Source organism: Pseudorasbora parva, chromosome 2 (genome assembly GCF_024679245.1).
Source record: "Pseudorasbora parva isolate DD20220531a chromosome 2, ASM2467924v1, whole genome shotgun sequence".
In the NCBI taxonomy this organism is placed as follows: Eukaryota; Metazoa; Chordata; class Actinopteri; order Cypriniformes; family Gobionidae; genus Pseudorasbora; species Pseudorasbora parva.
Window position 1 is genome coordinate 36,914,789 of NC_090173.1, and position 16,810 is coordinate 36,931,598.

The window sequence follows — 16,810 nt, forward strand, 5'->3', positions numbered from 1 at the left end:
TAATATAATATAATATAATATAATATAATATAATATAATATAATAAATATAATATAATATAATATAATATAATATAATATAATATAATATAATATAATATAATATAATATAATATAATATAATATAATATTTTTTCACTAAATATACATGTACACACATATATATGGCAGCTTAGCTCCTAAACAGTCCATGGCCACGATGGCACTGCTACACAGACACAGTGTGTAAACCGTCTTAACCCCACCCACTGTCATCTCTCTGCCCCAGTATATTATTATTAGTTTGTTGGCTAGTGATTTTACACTTATAGATGTGCTGCTTGGTATCTCGTGTCCCTGGAAATAGTTTTGAAGGCAGTGAGTAGCTCTTCAGAATAACCCTGTTGTTATGATGTAATGTCGGTGCTCTCGGAGAGATCTGTATTAATAGGATGTTAGTTGCTAGCCCACAGAACTCTCCGGAATCCCATTGAGGTTGCATTTAAACAGACAGACAGGCAGACATGGACAGACAGGCGTGAAAACCGCAATGGTTGAAATGTTAAGTGGCCAGACCTCTAAACGAGCTTGCTGATTGCTATATATCACTTAAAGATAAGTTATGTATGGGTATATTAACAGTGTCAGGGGTAACGGATTAAAAGTAACTTGAGTTACGTAATCAGATTACTTTTTCAGGTAACTAGTAAATTAATCTGATGACTTCTAAAAATGTACAACAAAATTTCTACGTTTTTTCCCATTTATTGACTGACAGCTCTCTTGTCCCGATGTTGAGAAAATCGTGTAGAGGCGATGTGTGTGAACATGATGGTTATTGTGGTTCTTGACTAAATGTAAGCTTGCTTTTAATAATGTCATTTGCATTAAAAAAAGATTCAGTGTTCCTCAAAATAAAAAAAATAAAAAAGTGAAATGCTAAATTCGAATACTATACAAACCTCCAATAATTATATACGCTAAATACAACAAGTATTTTTATGCATTTAACATCACAGTTACCAATACACTTGCTGCTGTCCTTCAATGATTCAGTTAAACCATAAGCAAAAATTACTTTAGAATTTTAGTTTTTAATACGGAAGCAAGAGAAGAAAAAGGAGAACTTTTTTCTCCTGCATCCTATTCTTCTGTTTCCAGAATGGCAGAACAAAGGTCTGTTTACTGTACAACTGTCCACATAGGAATTTGCATTTTATTCAGCCTGTGGCTTATTATTATTTAAATTTTGATGTGAAAATATCTTTACCTTTTTTGCAAAAACTTTTGTTATAAAAAAGAAGCTCAGCCCAGGTTGAAAAAAGTAAAAAAAAAATTTACACTTTTATTTAAAAGTAACTAAGTAACGAAATTAGTTTCTTTTTAAGAGATTAATGCAATATTATAATGCATTACTTTCCCCAACAATGACTATTAAATATTGAAGCAATAAGACACAGGAGGCTGTGCTATATTCTCAGTATACACTGAAAATTATAAACGCAACACTTTTTTTTTTGCCTCCATTTTTCTTGAGCTGAACTCAAAGTTCTAAGACTTTTTTTTATGTTCACAAAAGGCCTTTTTCTCTCAAATATTGTTCACAAATCTGTACTTAAGAGTGGCCTTTCATTGTGGCCGGCCTAAGGCACACCTGCGCAATAATCATGCTGTCTAATCAGCATCTTCATATGTCACAACTGTGAGGTGGATAGATTATCTCGGCAAAGGAGAAGTGCTCACTAACACAGATTTAGATAGATTTGTGAACAATATTTGAGAGAAATCTTTTGGGTACATAGAAAAAGTCTTAGAACTTTGAATTCAGCTCATGAAAGATGGGACAAAAACAAAAGTGTTGCATTTTGTTCAGTCTAGTTATGGCCAAAATAGACTATATTCTTGCCTTATTGCTTTTTTAAAAATGGTTAACATATATTATATCGAAATGTTGTTTTGACATGCTTACTATAAACTTAAGTATACTATACTAGTCATTCTATTATTTTACCATAGTATTTATTTATACTATTTATTTGGCTGCTATAGTACAGAGTGGTAATGGCAGACTGCGGTCTTGTCATGTTTAACTGCTCTTGGGTTGGTATAACAGGTCTGTTATAAGCAAACATCCCACAACAAACATAAACTGTCCTTGTTCACTCTTGAAATGTACACAGCAGCTTTCATTATACACACATACCACAGAGCAGACCTTGACCAAGGTATGTAAGCTGAAATTAATTTCCCTTTCCTTCATCTGTCTCATCCGTTTCCCCAAACACACCATTTACATTTGAAGCATCATTTCATTATCGACCCCATAACAAATGGGTCATCTGTTTAAAGGGACATAATAGTACACAGCAGATACTCGCAGTCTTGGGTTTATTTATTTTGAGGTGTTTAATTGGCCTTGCATTCCTTTATGTGTGTTTATGTGCATTATTTTGTATAGGAGAATAAATTCAATCCAGAGGTTGTGGAGCACATCTATCAGCACAATCCCATCCTGAGGTACACACAGAGCCCCCTCTATGCCCCACTGCTGCCTTTCCCCTACGGCAGCCTCCACCACACACGTGAGTCAAACGCACACACACACTTATATTGCCTATGTCACATATACACACCCCTGCTTACGTGGTCCTAGAAGAACATTGTAATCAGCCAGTCAGATAAGACACACCCCTCTTTCCACAACCCTCCAGCTTTTTGTGTAACCAATATATTTACCTGTCAGACAGAAGCAAAGAAAACTCAGCATCTGTTTTTAAGTGCTTTGAATCGCTCATCTTTCTTTAGTGATGAAGAGTTCTTTAATTTTTAGTCTTGCTTCTGTTTGGGTTTTTGTTACTTTTTGGACTCTGTTTTCCTTTTTTTTTAAATTCACATTAATACAACTGTGGAAAATTACATTAGTGATTTATCCATGTACAGTATTTAATAAAAAACATAAATCTCCCCTCCCCTGCACAAGGGCATCTTTAGCAACCTGTCACTCACATAAGATTTCAGCGATTGGCAAACAACAAAGATCCACTGATCCAATCATTTTCCGATGGATAAAATCAAGTCCAGCCCTGCATTTTTTTTCTTCTTGGAGAAGCCATTTCACTCGGCTATACACCTATATACCAAAACATTATGAACACCTAGCTAATATGCTCTTTGTGCTGCCGAAAAACATTGCCGACCCTGGATGAAATTGTATTTATCCTGTAAAAAACAATTGTAGAAGTAGTTTAAATACTATAAAAGCCAGATGTGTTTTAAAGGCCTCGTGGCCTATGTGACTGTGAGAGAAGTCACATGGGAAAGAACTGAATTTTAGCTGAAGTTGCATCTGTACTAATACTAAGTCGTCCTTTTGGTTTATGTGGCCTTCAACATGTTCTGTTGATAAGAAATAATAATTAGGTAAAACACTGAATAATCACTTTCTGGGGTGATTGAAATATGTTTTGACTAGTTGGCATTCGGCCACCCTTACGAAAAACAGACTTGCCAATTAATGAAATAACTGTGGCGAGAGTGTTGTTGGTGAGATTCCGGGAAGAGAAAAGGGAGGAGAGCACCTACAAGTGTGAGTTGCGAGTGAGATGGTCAGATGTCCTGCAGGCATCTCCGCTTTGTTACTTGTCCAATAAAGTCTAATTTTGACTTCTGGAATGCTGCACCTTGAGCATTACTTTTGCAAGATTGGGAAGACTTTTCTCCATGAAAACTTGTCGAGGCATGGACTCTGACGAAGACCCTGAAGGTGTCCTGTAGTATCTGGCACCAAGACATTAACAGCAGATCCTTCAAGCCATGTAGGTTGTCAGGTGGAGTCACCGTCAATTGAACTTGTTGGTCCAGCACATCCCAGAGATGCTCAGTTGATTTGTGATCTGGGGAATGCAGAGGCCAGGGCAATTCTTCATATGTTCCTCAAACCATTAATGAACAATGTTTGCAATGTGGCAGGTGCATTATATTATTAAAGAGGCAACTTCAAACGGACATGAAGGAGTATACCGGATCTGGAACATTGTTTAGGTAGGTAGCACATGTCCAATTAACATCCACATGAATGGCTGGACAAAGGGTTCCCTAGCAGAACATTGCACAGAGAATCAGACTCCCTCCACTGGCTTGTCGTCATCCCACAGTGCATAGACTGCTGTCCACACTATGTAAAAGAAAACGGGACTCATCAGAGCAGACAACCTTCTACTGCTTCAAAGTTCAGTTTGTGGACCACGGCTGACCAGGAGCAACCCACACACCTTGCCGATTCAGAGATACTCTGATCCAGTCGCCTTGCCAAAACAATCTGGCTCTTGTCAAAGTCACACGGATCTTTATTATTGCCCATCTCTCCTGCATCGAACATGTTGACTACGAGAACTGATTGTTTGCTTTCATTCTAATATAACCAGATCTTAATATGTGGCCCCGCAAAGAGATGATCAATGATATTCACTTCACATGGTCATAATGTTTTGGCTCATTGTGTATCCTCCAAACTCATAATGTTTATCTATCACGCTTTTAGAATCTGGCTTAACATATATAGACTGACACTCTGAATGCACACAATTATACAAAATTAAAGGCGGTCTGTTAGGCAATCAGACTGTGACTGTGATTTTGCCGATGACTGTGCCCTGTAGAACCTATAGAAATGGTGTATTTGTTTACATTTAATGTTATGATTTCACTGGCAATCATAATAGTTGATAGGAATGAACAATGGCCTATGGAGATTTATGCGTTCGATTTGGAAAAATCAAATTTAAACTTCCCATTAATAATAAAAAATAAATAAAAAATTCAGGTTCGCTGGGTTTGTTGTTGTAGGGCTGCACAATTTATATTTATTATTATTACTAATTATATTCAAATAAAATGTTAAGCAAAAAAAACATTACTATTGTAATATTTCACTGTAATGTATTAAATAAAAATGAAAAAATAATAATTTAACAATAATTACATTTAATTAACACTGTAAAATGACAATATTAAAGGGATAGTTAAAAAAAAAAAGGATATATAATTTGGGTGAACTATTCCTTTAATACTTGCAGTTTGACTTGTTTTAATTTTTTTTATTTTCAAATGTTAAAACACCAAGCATTTATTTTGATGGGAATCCATAGGGAGTTCTTTAAGCTGGTTTATACTCGAGTTCTTCTCATTGTGCCAGTAAACACCTTATCTCTCTCTTCTTCTTAGATATGGCTGGCAAAGGCTACACATCTATCCGTGAGGAGGCGGTGAGGCTGTTTAACTGCCTCCAGCAGTTAGAGTTGGCCCGTGAACCCATTCCTCTCATACAGGGAATCCTCCAGACTTGCCTCGACCTCCGGCCTCTCCGAGATGAACTCTACTGCCAGCTCATCAAACAGACTAGCATCACCAAATCAAGTGTGCAGACGCAGCCAAACCCGCAGCTCAGATACTGGCAGCTGCTCACCTGCATGAGCTGCACCTTCCTGCCCAGCTGCAGCATACTCAAATACCTGCGCTTTCACCTGAAGAGGTCAGTTACACACAAGTAAATCAGATCTCTCCGAGTGCTTCGGCATTTACGTCATAACAGCAGAAGAGTTACCTCATGAATATATAAATATATACTCCACTGGATATGTACACACACAAACCCACCACAATGTCAAAACTACTTTTTGAAGTTGTGAATAAAACAACAAACAAATTGTGTTTTATAAGTAAATACAATTTTATCTTTTCTACTTTTAATGCAATGTGTTTCTTTGTTCTTTTTTCTTTGTAATTGTGAACTTTTCTGGCAATTTCTGAATCATTATAATAATTTTTTCCAATGCAGCCAGATGTCAACATACACATATATAAACGTTACCTAGAAGGCCTTGTGTATAAAGACACAACTGCCTCCGGTCCTGCAATCGAGTGTGTATGAAATATGGGCTGCCTGAGGTTGACTGGATTGGAAAGTTCACTTCCTGTTCACTCATTCTTTTCCTCTCCTTGAGGGATTGGGAAATGGCACAATGCTTTCTGCATCCCATGGATGATTGACTCTTAAGTACTGCCAGGCCAGAGGATAGACAGGGGAGAAGGGCAGAATATAAGAGAATGGCTAAATAAACGAGTGTGCCGTGAGGAAATGGTGCATTGACCACAGGGCTTTGATTACAGAGGCGTCTGGTGTAATGGAGACGGAGGAGTCTGTTCTCCTCGGGCGCTTCCCGCATTTGTTTACTTAACACAGTTAGGGCCTACGCCATGCATGTGATTACCAAGTGGCTGACACTTCATATCGCAAATAGACAAACTAAACAGAGAGGCCACACAACATACCCCAATTTTCATGGAGGACAATTTAGCTAATTGTGTAAAGGGTCCCTGTAAAATCTAAAATCTCTTTCTTTTATTATCTTCCTCTATGTATCAGGGTTCAAAGTTTGAGTGTGGACTCGGAGGTGGAGAGCTATGCGTCCTTCATAGCACAGGCTCTAGAGAAGACGCGCGGCCGTGAGTGCGTGCCCTCTTGGGAGGAGATCCAGGGGCTGATGGGAAGGCAGGAGATACTGTGTACTGTGCACTACCCTGGACCAGGCTGCTGCCAGATACAGATCACCTCGCACACTACGGCTAATGAGGTATTGCATCAGTTTTTTCCTCTACAGCAGGGGTTGGGAACCTTGTGCCACTCATGTGCCATTTATTGACACACAAAGGAATAATTTTAGCACACAAACAATAAGAATGAGACCCGTTCAGTTTGTAGTTTATTTATTTTATTCTATTTTTTCCTTTTTTATATATATAATAATGTTATATACATTGTATGTTACATTCTCTTTATGGAGTTATCCTTCCACAAAAATGTAAGAATTTATTAATTAATGTATTAATTAATATAGTGTAAGTACATTAATTTTTTGTTGCATTTATTAATTAAAAAAATATTCTTCAGTTGGTTAAATGATCTTTTTAGCATCTGCATTAGCACTTTCCACCAGTTTGTTTTTGCCAAAAACTTTACCAACCCCCTGCTTCATACCACACATGTCTACTACCTCAAGTAAAAGAGATGTGCTAACTGTATACACATTAATGCATTTTAAATGCTATTACATTTAGTTTCAAACTTTTTTATCTATGTATGTATATGTAAAATTAAGAAAAATGACAAAAGCATATAGCAAAATGTTCAAAATTAAAATAAAAACTAAAATAAAATATAATTGAAATATTGACTTCATACTATAATAATATTTTATAAATACAGTTATTTAATGGCAGCTATTAAATAGCTTTTTATTAATAATGTTAGTTAATAATAATAATTAGTTTAATTTTATTTTCTACTTTTGTCTGTCCAGGTTGTGAGGAAGATTGCGGAACGCCTCGGACTGCAGGACAGCCAAAACACATTTGCTCTTTTTGAGCAGAACGCATGCTGGGAGAAAGCTATCGGAGGCAGCACCATAATTGCTGATGTCATCACCAGATTTGAAAAGTAAATGTCTAAATTTCTTCAAACAGTTATATTTGTGAGATAAAACAAATAGCTGAATGTACACAGCCTAAATTACCACATTGCTACAATAGTTTGTTGGACATTGTAACATGGTACCATGATTCTTTTTTTAACATGTACCATGGTAATACTATTTTTTAAGCACTAGTATTTTTTAAGTACTATGTAAAGACCATGTAAAATGTAATCATTCAGTACCATAATATATATCAAGTTACTATGATATTACCATCCACAATAGCGCCATAGTACAATACAGTACAGTGTAGCTCTGTTTTTTTCTTTATCTTAGCACAGTTTAACCAACCTACCTCACACACACACACACACACACACACACACACACACACACACACACACACACACACACACACACACACACACACACACACACACACACACACACACACACACACACACACACTGTGAGAATGGACAAGCAGTTCTTTATTAGTATTTGGTGGTCCAGTAGGGATCTCAAGGTGACACTGATGTCATTGCGTTAACTGATGTGGAAAGCAAACTGAAGGAGAGATAAGCCGAGCCAGCCAGAATTCAAGGCATCCGCTTTATTCTGGGAAGTGTGTTTGTGTTTGTCTGTGTGTGTTTTTGCACGTCTACGTGCCAACTCTTCCCAGAAGTAGGTTCATAGACACACGCCTAGTCTTTCTCTCACACTCATATGTGTGTACACACACAAACACAAACCAGCGCGTGCAAAACTGCACATGCAGCAGAAAAGGCTAAGCAAAGCAGGGTGAGTCATGGGATTGAGAATGATGACATTGCTCTGTTGGGGTGATTTTTAGTTGTGTGTTTAGGGAGCGTTATCATCATGCCCTGCCTCACAAGTCTCCTGAGTTACTTCGTTCAAACAGTTTTAGGGTGCTTGGGGTTAAAGGTATAGTTCACCCAAAATGTTTTATTCTGTCATCATTTGTCATCAAGTTGTTCCATACCTGTATGAATTTCTTTCTTCTGCTGAACACAAAAGAAGATATTTTGGTAACACTTTAGAATAATGGACCGCTATTAATAGATAACTGTGCAGGAAGTAATGCTGGACTAATAAGTAGCACTACATTAACACTTCAGCCACTACTATTAACTAATATAGAAACAAGCTGAACTAATCAGTAAGTAATATTGAATTCAGGACTAAGCTAGTTCCCTATTAGGAAATGAATAATTACTGAATGAGTCTGGCGTCACTTAATAACTAATAGATACAAAAGGAAATATTATAAAGAATTACTAATGAATTACTAATCACAACATTAACATGTCTGAGATGTGAGAAATTGTCTTTTTTTACTCTCAATATGGTCATAAAATGCATCACTAATTACTTAAGTGTTACCTAGTCATTGTGCAGGAACTTCTAGTGGTCTCGACTATTATTATAAAGTGGAAAACATTGTTAGATCACTAGTAGTTAATACTAGTAGTAACCCAATAACTATTCAAGGACTACTGGTGATTTGAAAAACATATTTTCCACTTTAAAATAATGGTCCTGCATAATGTCTAGGTAACACTTAAGTAATTAGTGATGCATTTTATGACTTTATTCAGAGTAAAGAATATGATTAATTACATCTCAGACACAATAATTTAATAATTGGACAGTTAGTTAATAGTTATTAATGAGGCTAATCTCAGTCATTAATTATTGATTATTTAATAAGGAACTATCTCCTAAATTCGATGTTACTGATTAGTTCATCTTGTTTCTATATTGGTTAATAGTAGTGGCTGAAGTGTTAATGTAGTGCTACTCATTAGTCCTGCATTACTTCCTGCATAGTTATCTAATAATAGCGGACCATTATTCTAAAGTGTTACAGATATTTTGAAGAATATCAGTTACCAACAATTGATGGGCCCCATTGACGTCCATAGTATTTGTATTTGCTTTACGCTTCACATGTATTTCTGATCCATATCCGCGTTCCATTAACAAATCTCTGTCTCTGTCTTCCAGTTTGTCAGCTAAAGATCCAGACTCTGACTGCCAGTGCCGACTCTGCTTCAAACTCTATTGTCTGTTGGACACCGATAACATCAGTACAGACAGCATCGAGTACCTCTTTCTCTATGAGCAGGTAAAACGACAGGCAGGATGAGCAGAATTGAGAATGTAGATTACAGAGAATGTAGAACTTCTCAAAACTCTCAAACTTTTCAACTTCTCAAATTCCTATGAAAGTTAAGCTTTCCTTAAGAATACCCTAGCAAACCACCTAGCAATGCCCTAGCAACTGCCTAGCAACCACCCAGAATACCCTAGCAACCGCCTAGCAATGCCCTAGCAACCAACCAGAATACCTTAGCAACCGCCTCAACGCACCTTAGCAACAGGGCCCCGAGTTTTGTCACAGCAAGCACCACTCACAATTTCTTCAGGAATTGTACGTTCTATTACCTTTATTTGAAAGTTAAGCTTCCAAAGACATCAACTGAAAATGCACTGTGAATGTATGCCGTGTGACCACGATTACCTCAGCTCATTCATGACGGTGAATGTAATCTGACTCCTGCTGCGTTTGTGCCATGACACTCTCTCGGCAGCTCACTCAGATTATATTGACACATTCAGTTTTTATTTGTAGTGTCTGTTCTCTAAATGAACTGATTTTATGAAAATGAATGGGGTGGGAAGTTATTACAGTAATTTAGTAGCAGTGACTTTGGGAGTGGACTCGTAGGGCAGCAAAGCAAGTGCATTCTGGGAGTTGTTGTCTTTCATCCCCATGAGACAAAAATACATTTTCTGTCTTTTCCCAGTCTAGAAGGCACCAATTTCAAAAACTAATTTCACATTTCTATAATTTAATGACCCAGTTTAAATACAAAGCTTAATGCTAAATCACTGAAGTAACCTTTTAAGTAAAAATATAGGCTGAAAGAGTCTGATAGAATACTAAGAAAATGGCTTTCTGTGGAATGTGTTTTCTAAAGGCCTAATAATGGATGTCTTCCTCAGAACATTTACATTACAAGCCATTAATTCCAGCTGGATAATAAAAGAAGAGTTAGTGCAACACAACTGCTGCCAACCTAGTTTGGATCTGTCTGCAAACATCCATTTAAGACATTGTATATGTGCATTAAACAGCAGAGTGGCTTGTGGGCATAGAAAGAAAGAGGGGTTTTCCAGTTCTTCCTCTTGTTTGTGTTTTATGTGGACTTGCTTCACACTTGTGTGGACAGATGTGTGCATTTCGTCTTTATCAGTCAAATGAAAAGCAAACATGCAAACATAACATACTAGTGAACTCAGTCAACTTTCTCTTGCTTGACTTCCTCCCTGTCTGTGTCTCTCTCAGTGTCATGAGATGGTAGTGCGTGGGCAGCTGCCAGCCTGTGAGGATGACCTTCTTTCTCTGGCGGCGCTGAGACTGCAGTGTCTGCTGGGAGATTTCAGCGCCCTCTCTCCGTACCCGCCACTGGAGCACCTTTTTCCAGCTGAAGTAGTGGAGGCTCGGGCCCTTCTTGCCCCCGTTGATCCCCCTGGCTGCCCTTCCTTCCCCGGGGGTCTGCTGGCTGGGACGTTGTGGGGTCACAAGCGGCGTCAGGAACAGGACCAAAGGCTGCGGGCCAAGCTGAGGGAGGAAGGAGCCGTGGTGATGTCGACCATTTTAGAGCGCTGGAAAGCCCTAGTGGGATACAGTCGCAGAGACAGCATGGCCGCCTATCTCACCATCGCCCGACAGTGGTCGGGGTTTGGCTGCACGCTCTATGAAGTGGATTTCTACATCGTGAGTGAATGGTTATGTTACTGGTGAAAAGTTTGAAGTGAAAGAAGTAAACCTTCTATAAAAGAAGTCTCTTATGCTCACCAAGGCTGCATTTATTTGATCCAAAACACAGTGAAATAGTAATAATGACAAAAATACTCAGTGGCACATTTGTTTTCAAAACTGGTAATACTAATTTCTTACTAGTTTCTTGAGCATCAAATCAGCATGAAAGATTGATTTCCGAAGGATCATGTGACATTTTGACTGCGAGTGTACCACTGGATCATTTGTCCAGAGAATCACAGCTGTGCCTAACATCCTTCTGTTTCTTGCAGAGCTCGACAGGAAGCTTCTCTCAGAAGTTGTGGCTGGGTGTGGCGGCTTCCTGCGTGTCTCTGTATCGTCAGGGTGAAGCCGAAGCGTTGGAGTCTCTTCCGATAGGTCAGATCTGTTCCTATGGCGTCTCTGATAGCAACACATTCAGGATCACTGCAGGAGATCGAGACCTGCTCTTTGAGACCACAAAGGTAAGCTGGTATTGCAATGTTTCTGCTACTGACAACATTTTTCTCAAACCATGCAACTTGTAGAGATTTTTTTTTTAAACTGGCATGAGTTACAATATTAGTCTGTTAAACAAAATAACTATGAGCCAAATAAATACAAGCACATACAAGCCAAATAAATGGTAATTCAAAATATTACTAAAATGATTAAAAATATTATAATACTATATAAGTAAAACACTGGCAGCAGAAAAAACCCACCTATAATACCTTGGAGAAACACCACAAACATTTCTTAAGGAAAATTAAACAATCTGGGCCTGGTTTCACAGACAGGGTTTAGATTAAACCAGGATAGTAGGCCTTAGTTCAATTCGGTTATTTAAGTAGCTTTTATAAACGGGCCTTAGAAAAAAAAAAACATTACTGATGTGCATATTGAGACACAACAATGCCACTGACATATTTTAAGATATGTCAGGCAAAACAAATCAAACATGCATTTTAGTCTGGGACTACCTTAAAGGGTTAATTCACACAAAAATGAAAATTATGTCATTAATGACTCACCCTAATGTCGTTCCACACCCGTAAGACCTCCGTTCATCATCGGAACACAGTTTAAGATATTTTATATTTAGTCAGAGAGCTTTTTCTGTTCCTCCAATGAAAGTGTATGCACACTATACTGTCCATGGCCAAACAAAGATTCAAATGGTTATGAATCAGCGTATTCAGAAATCTACATTCTCATTAAATAATTTTATTTTATGTAAACAAATGGCAGATCTTCCTGTTCACTCTAGAAACAATGTGCAGATGCAACTTGGCCTTCATGTTAGCACCATGCATGATACTGCTAAAATACAAGATATAAAAGGGAAGCATATCTCCTTAGCCGAGGCAGTGTTAATATGAAACGTGATGCCTTTAGTCCAAAACACGTTGACATTGATGTCATAGGGTTTTTTTTTTATCATACATGCTTTCCAGTACTCACACAATACAGGTCAGACCAGCTGTGGCTTTCAGAAAGCACACATGTGGAAACACTAAGACAACCAGTTTATCTTCTCCTGATAATAGCTGCAGGCTCACGCCCATCCTTTGCCCTCAATCTTATGTGTTTTAACCTGATGAATCTCTTGAGGTTTCATGCCAAACCACATCTGCCTGCCAACTGATTTTAACATTGATAATAATCAGAAATGTCTCTTGAGCACCAGGTAATTTCTGATTTATTTCTGAAGTATCACGTGACACTGAAGACCAGAGTAATTATGCTGCAAATTCAGCTCTGCATCACATGAATAAATTGTATTTTAAATAATATTAAAACAGAAAACAGTTATCTTGAATATGTGTAATCATATTGGACCATGTTTTTACAATGTTTGATCAAATAAGTGCAGCTTTGTGAGAATGGGAAACTTAAAAAAAATCCCCATACATTTAAAAGGTCATACTAACCTAAAAACCATGTAAACCCATGGTTAAAGGGTTAGTTCACCCAAAAATGAAAATTGTTTGTTGATGTTGATCTGCTTACCCCCAGGGCATCCAAGATGTAAGTGTGTTTGTTTCTTCAGTAGAACACAAATGAAGATTTTTAACTCCAACCATTGCTCGTATAATGCATGTCAATGGGGTGTATTTCCATGAAAGTAAAAAACACAGACATACGAACATATATATATAATACATATATATAATATATGTGATAGCGCCAGGTTTTGACCATCTTCAGCGTAAGTAATGGCATTGGGAATACTAGATGTGATTCATCTGATATGAATTTAAAAAAACCCAACAACACATTTTTAGTTTTGTGTCTTAAGGCATCAATGTTTCGGCACGAGCCACAGGGTTTAATATGGATTCATATGTCTGTGTTTTTTAATCTCATAGAAACCACCCCATTGACATGCATTATACGATTGGAGTTAAAAATCTTAATTTGTGTTCTACTGAAGAAACAAACACACCTACAGCTTGGATGCCCACGGGGTAAGCAGATCAACATCAACTTTTCATTTTTGGGTGAATTGTCCTTTTAAGTGTAGTGTACAAAGCCTTCAAGAGTATAACAGAGTCATTGTACTAGTGTAAATTGCATAGCACTTACAATGTCTGCAACAAATTCTACAGTGGAAATTTACTAAAGTCATAGCTTTCTCTCTCTCTGTCTCTCTCTCTCTCTCAGCTGACTGAGATCATGCAGCTGATGAATGCTTACTTCAGTGCCACCCGTCGCCAGCTAGGCAAAGATGACTGCATCTCCATAGAAACAAACCCTAAGCTCCACCCCTCCCTACTTGAGCTCCCCTCTCACCCGGTGTGAAGAGAGAACGACTCACTCGCGCGCACACACTGACTCTTGACTGATGTACACGTGCATTTTCCAAGTCCTGGCTGATTGCTTCCCTGTGAGGAGCTTTGCAATGAGGACGAACTCCGATGAGACTGAAAGGAGCAGATGCTGTGGAAAAGGAAGAAGAGTGGAAGGTGTCCAGGGAGCCACAAACAGGAGAGAAGGTTCAGGAACTCACTTGCTACACCGCCAGCCAAATCCAGAAAGGACATGGGGCCCTCAGCGGCCTCTGCCACCTGGGAGCCTGCCAAATAGCGTGACTTTATAGATAAATAGTGCAACAAAAAAAACAAAAGATGTTCTCAAGAAGAATTTTTGTCTTGTTTTTTAGTATTTAAATATGTACACATCCTTAAAACAACATGGATGTGCTTTTACTTGATTTGAAATATTTTATTTAATTTGAACTCAAACATTAGATATTAATGCTGATTTTTTTAGACTACCTTTTCAAGGATTTTACCTCCAAATTAAGTTCCTTTTCTTACTTTGCCTCCAATTTAAATGTATCTTGTTTTAAGGATGTTCATATTTTTAATTTTATTGGAAAACAAGACAAAAATGCTAATAATTTTTGTTGTTGTTTTTTGCAGCAATGTCTTTGTATTGCACTACAGGAAGATGACACAAACACCCTCCCGTTGCACTCACACATACACACTCGCTGCGCTTTAAGCGCTCCTTCCGAGTCTCCGGCCTGGCTCACTTGTAAACTCGCTCATCAAAGTTCAAACCCTACATGACCTTGAAATGTAAGCAGGTGGAAGTCACTTTCACGCCGGCCTTCAGAACTGTCCATTACCGAAGCGACGGTGGTGCGTGTGAGACAGATTTGAATATTTTAAGCTGTAGAAACCAAAGGATCTTTAGCTCATCTGAATGATGCAAGTGTCTTTGTGAAAAGCTTTGAGCCCAACCTGGTGCTGCTTGACTGTGCTGTTAGCTTACGGTAACTCTGCACTGTTCGTCCTGTAGCCACAACAGCCTCAGATCTTTAGATCTGGTTAAAACCAACTACCTTAGACACCCTATTGCATCCTGGTACCTGTGAAGGTAAATTACATTTTCATATAAAAAAAAAAAAAATTAAAAAGAAGAAGCCATATTTGGTTCAAGCCAAGCTTCCCAGACCTCTCGAAACACTGAAGTAAGACAAATAGTCAACATTATTGATATGCAACATTATCATCCCATATTCTAAAGATATTACATTTCCATTAAAAGGTTTAGTTCATCCAACAATGACAATATTGTCAACATTTACTCACGCTAATGTCGTTCCATTTTTTTTTTTAAATCTTGTCAAACATTAGAAGATATTTCTGTTTTGTTCTGTCTGTTTTCCATTTAATGGATATCAATGGACCTCATTGACCTTCATTATATGGACAAACACTGACATTTTTCACAGAAGAAACAGTCATACTGGTTTGAAACGACATGAAAGTAAGTAAATGATGACAGCATTGTCATTTTTGGGTGAACTATCCCTTTAAGCCTAACCTGTAGCCTCTGTTTGTTGTGATGTTATAAAGCCATTTGTCGGCTTTATGATGACTCGTTGTTTCTTTTAATGTGTTCGTTTCTACTAGTTTTATTTATGGCTGTCTGTTGTATACATTGTGTGAAAGTTTGTTTTTTATTGCCCTTTTTAATTTTGTTTTATATATCTTTCATAAAGACCTGTATTTGTATTTTAGTGCTTGCATTGAAATAATTACAAGAGCTGACGACGTCATTGTTAAATTATGATGTCATTGTTTTATGTACTTTTTCGGTAAACATTGTTTATTTTCCCCATCACGTGAGGTCTACAAATGACAAATACTTCGTTAATAATCTGTTTATTTTGTAGATCTAATAGGATATCAGTCATTCACCCCTTTCACCAGTCACATGGACCAAATGTTTAGGGGTTGAAGTTTTTTTCCCCCTTTGAATGACTGCCAAACTATCACTGAAGCAATAAAACCTGCCCAGTTGTCCTGAGCATGAGCCCATTTTCAGTATGAGGCTTCAGGTTGCCTTCGGAGGAGCCACTAGTGCCTGTCAAACAGTCTGTACAATCTTCAATTCACTTATTTTTCTGTATTCAGAGCATTTTGTTTCTGCACTATCTTTGCTCTTCAGCAGTTTGTCTGCCTGAATACAAATCTGAAAAAAGGTTACCAGCTACTTGAAGTTAAAAGATGGAGGGCAATCACGTCTTGGATATTGTTCCTTTTGTTTATAGAAGTGTCTTTTGCCCCTACAGCCACTGTGACGGCAGTAGTGGTCGTCACATGCTCTTGTCTTCTGTTCATGTCACTCTTTAGCTGCAGGCAGCTCTGACCCAATGTCATACATGTAACAAAACTCTACAAACTCTGATGCTTTAGATGGTTTGTATGCTGCATGGTACATTTTTTTGTTACACGTGTAATAGTCAATTGCACTATTGTTTGTACAGCTAACTTAAACGTGCAATAATGCAAAATGATGAATACTGTATGTAATAAAAGCAGCACCATTACATCATTCAAGTGTCCGACTATTGGTGGGAAAAATACAAACAAACAAAAATCATGAAATTAAATAAAGTGAAACCGCTGCCATGTATGTCAAGCTATCCTGCAGCGTTTAGCTCCAAACCTAAGTAAGCACACCTGAACAGGCTCATCAGGATTACTAACAACTTCTAGTCAAGTATGTTAGGT

General features: G+C 37.8%; 1 protein-coding gene across 2 annotated transcripts in view; it reads left to right on the forward strand.

Annotated features, from left to right (window-relative positions):
- Positions 1-16,631, forward strand: part of plekhh3 (pleckstrin homology, MyTH4 and FERM domain containing H3) — a 127,294-nt gene extending 110,663 nt beyond the window's left edge. For both annotated transcript variants that reach the window (XM_067418810.1, XM_067418811.1), the window contains exons 6-13: positions 2,437-2,560; positions 5,202-5,508; positions 6,403-6,610; positions 7,337-7,473; positions 9,479-9,599; positions 10,824-11,255; positions 11,573-11,764; positions 13,947-16,631. In XM_067418810.1, the coding sequence (XP_067274911.1) occupies positions 2,437-2,560; positions 5,202-5,508; positions 6,403-6,610; positions 7,337-7,473; positions 9,479-9,599; positions 10,824-11,255; positions 11,573-11,764; positions 13,947-14,084 (1,659 nt within the window). In that variant the 3' untranslated portion in view covers positions 14,085-16,631. The remainder of the gene's footprint in view (positions 1-2,436; positions 2,561-5,201; positions 5,509-6,402; positions 6,611-7,336; positions 7,474-9,478; positions 9,600-10,823; positions 11,256-11,572; positions 11,765-13,946) is intronic.
- Positions 16,632-16,810: the final 179 nt, after the last annotated feature.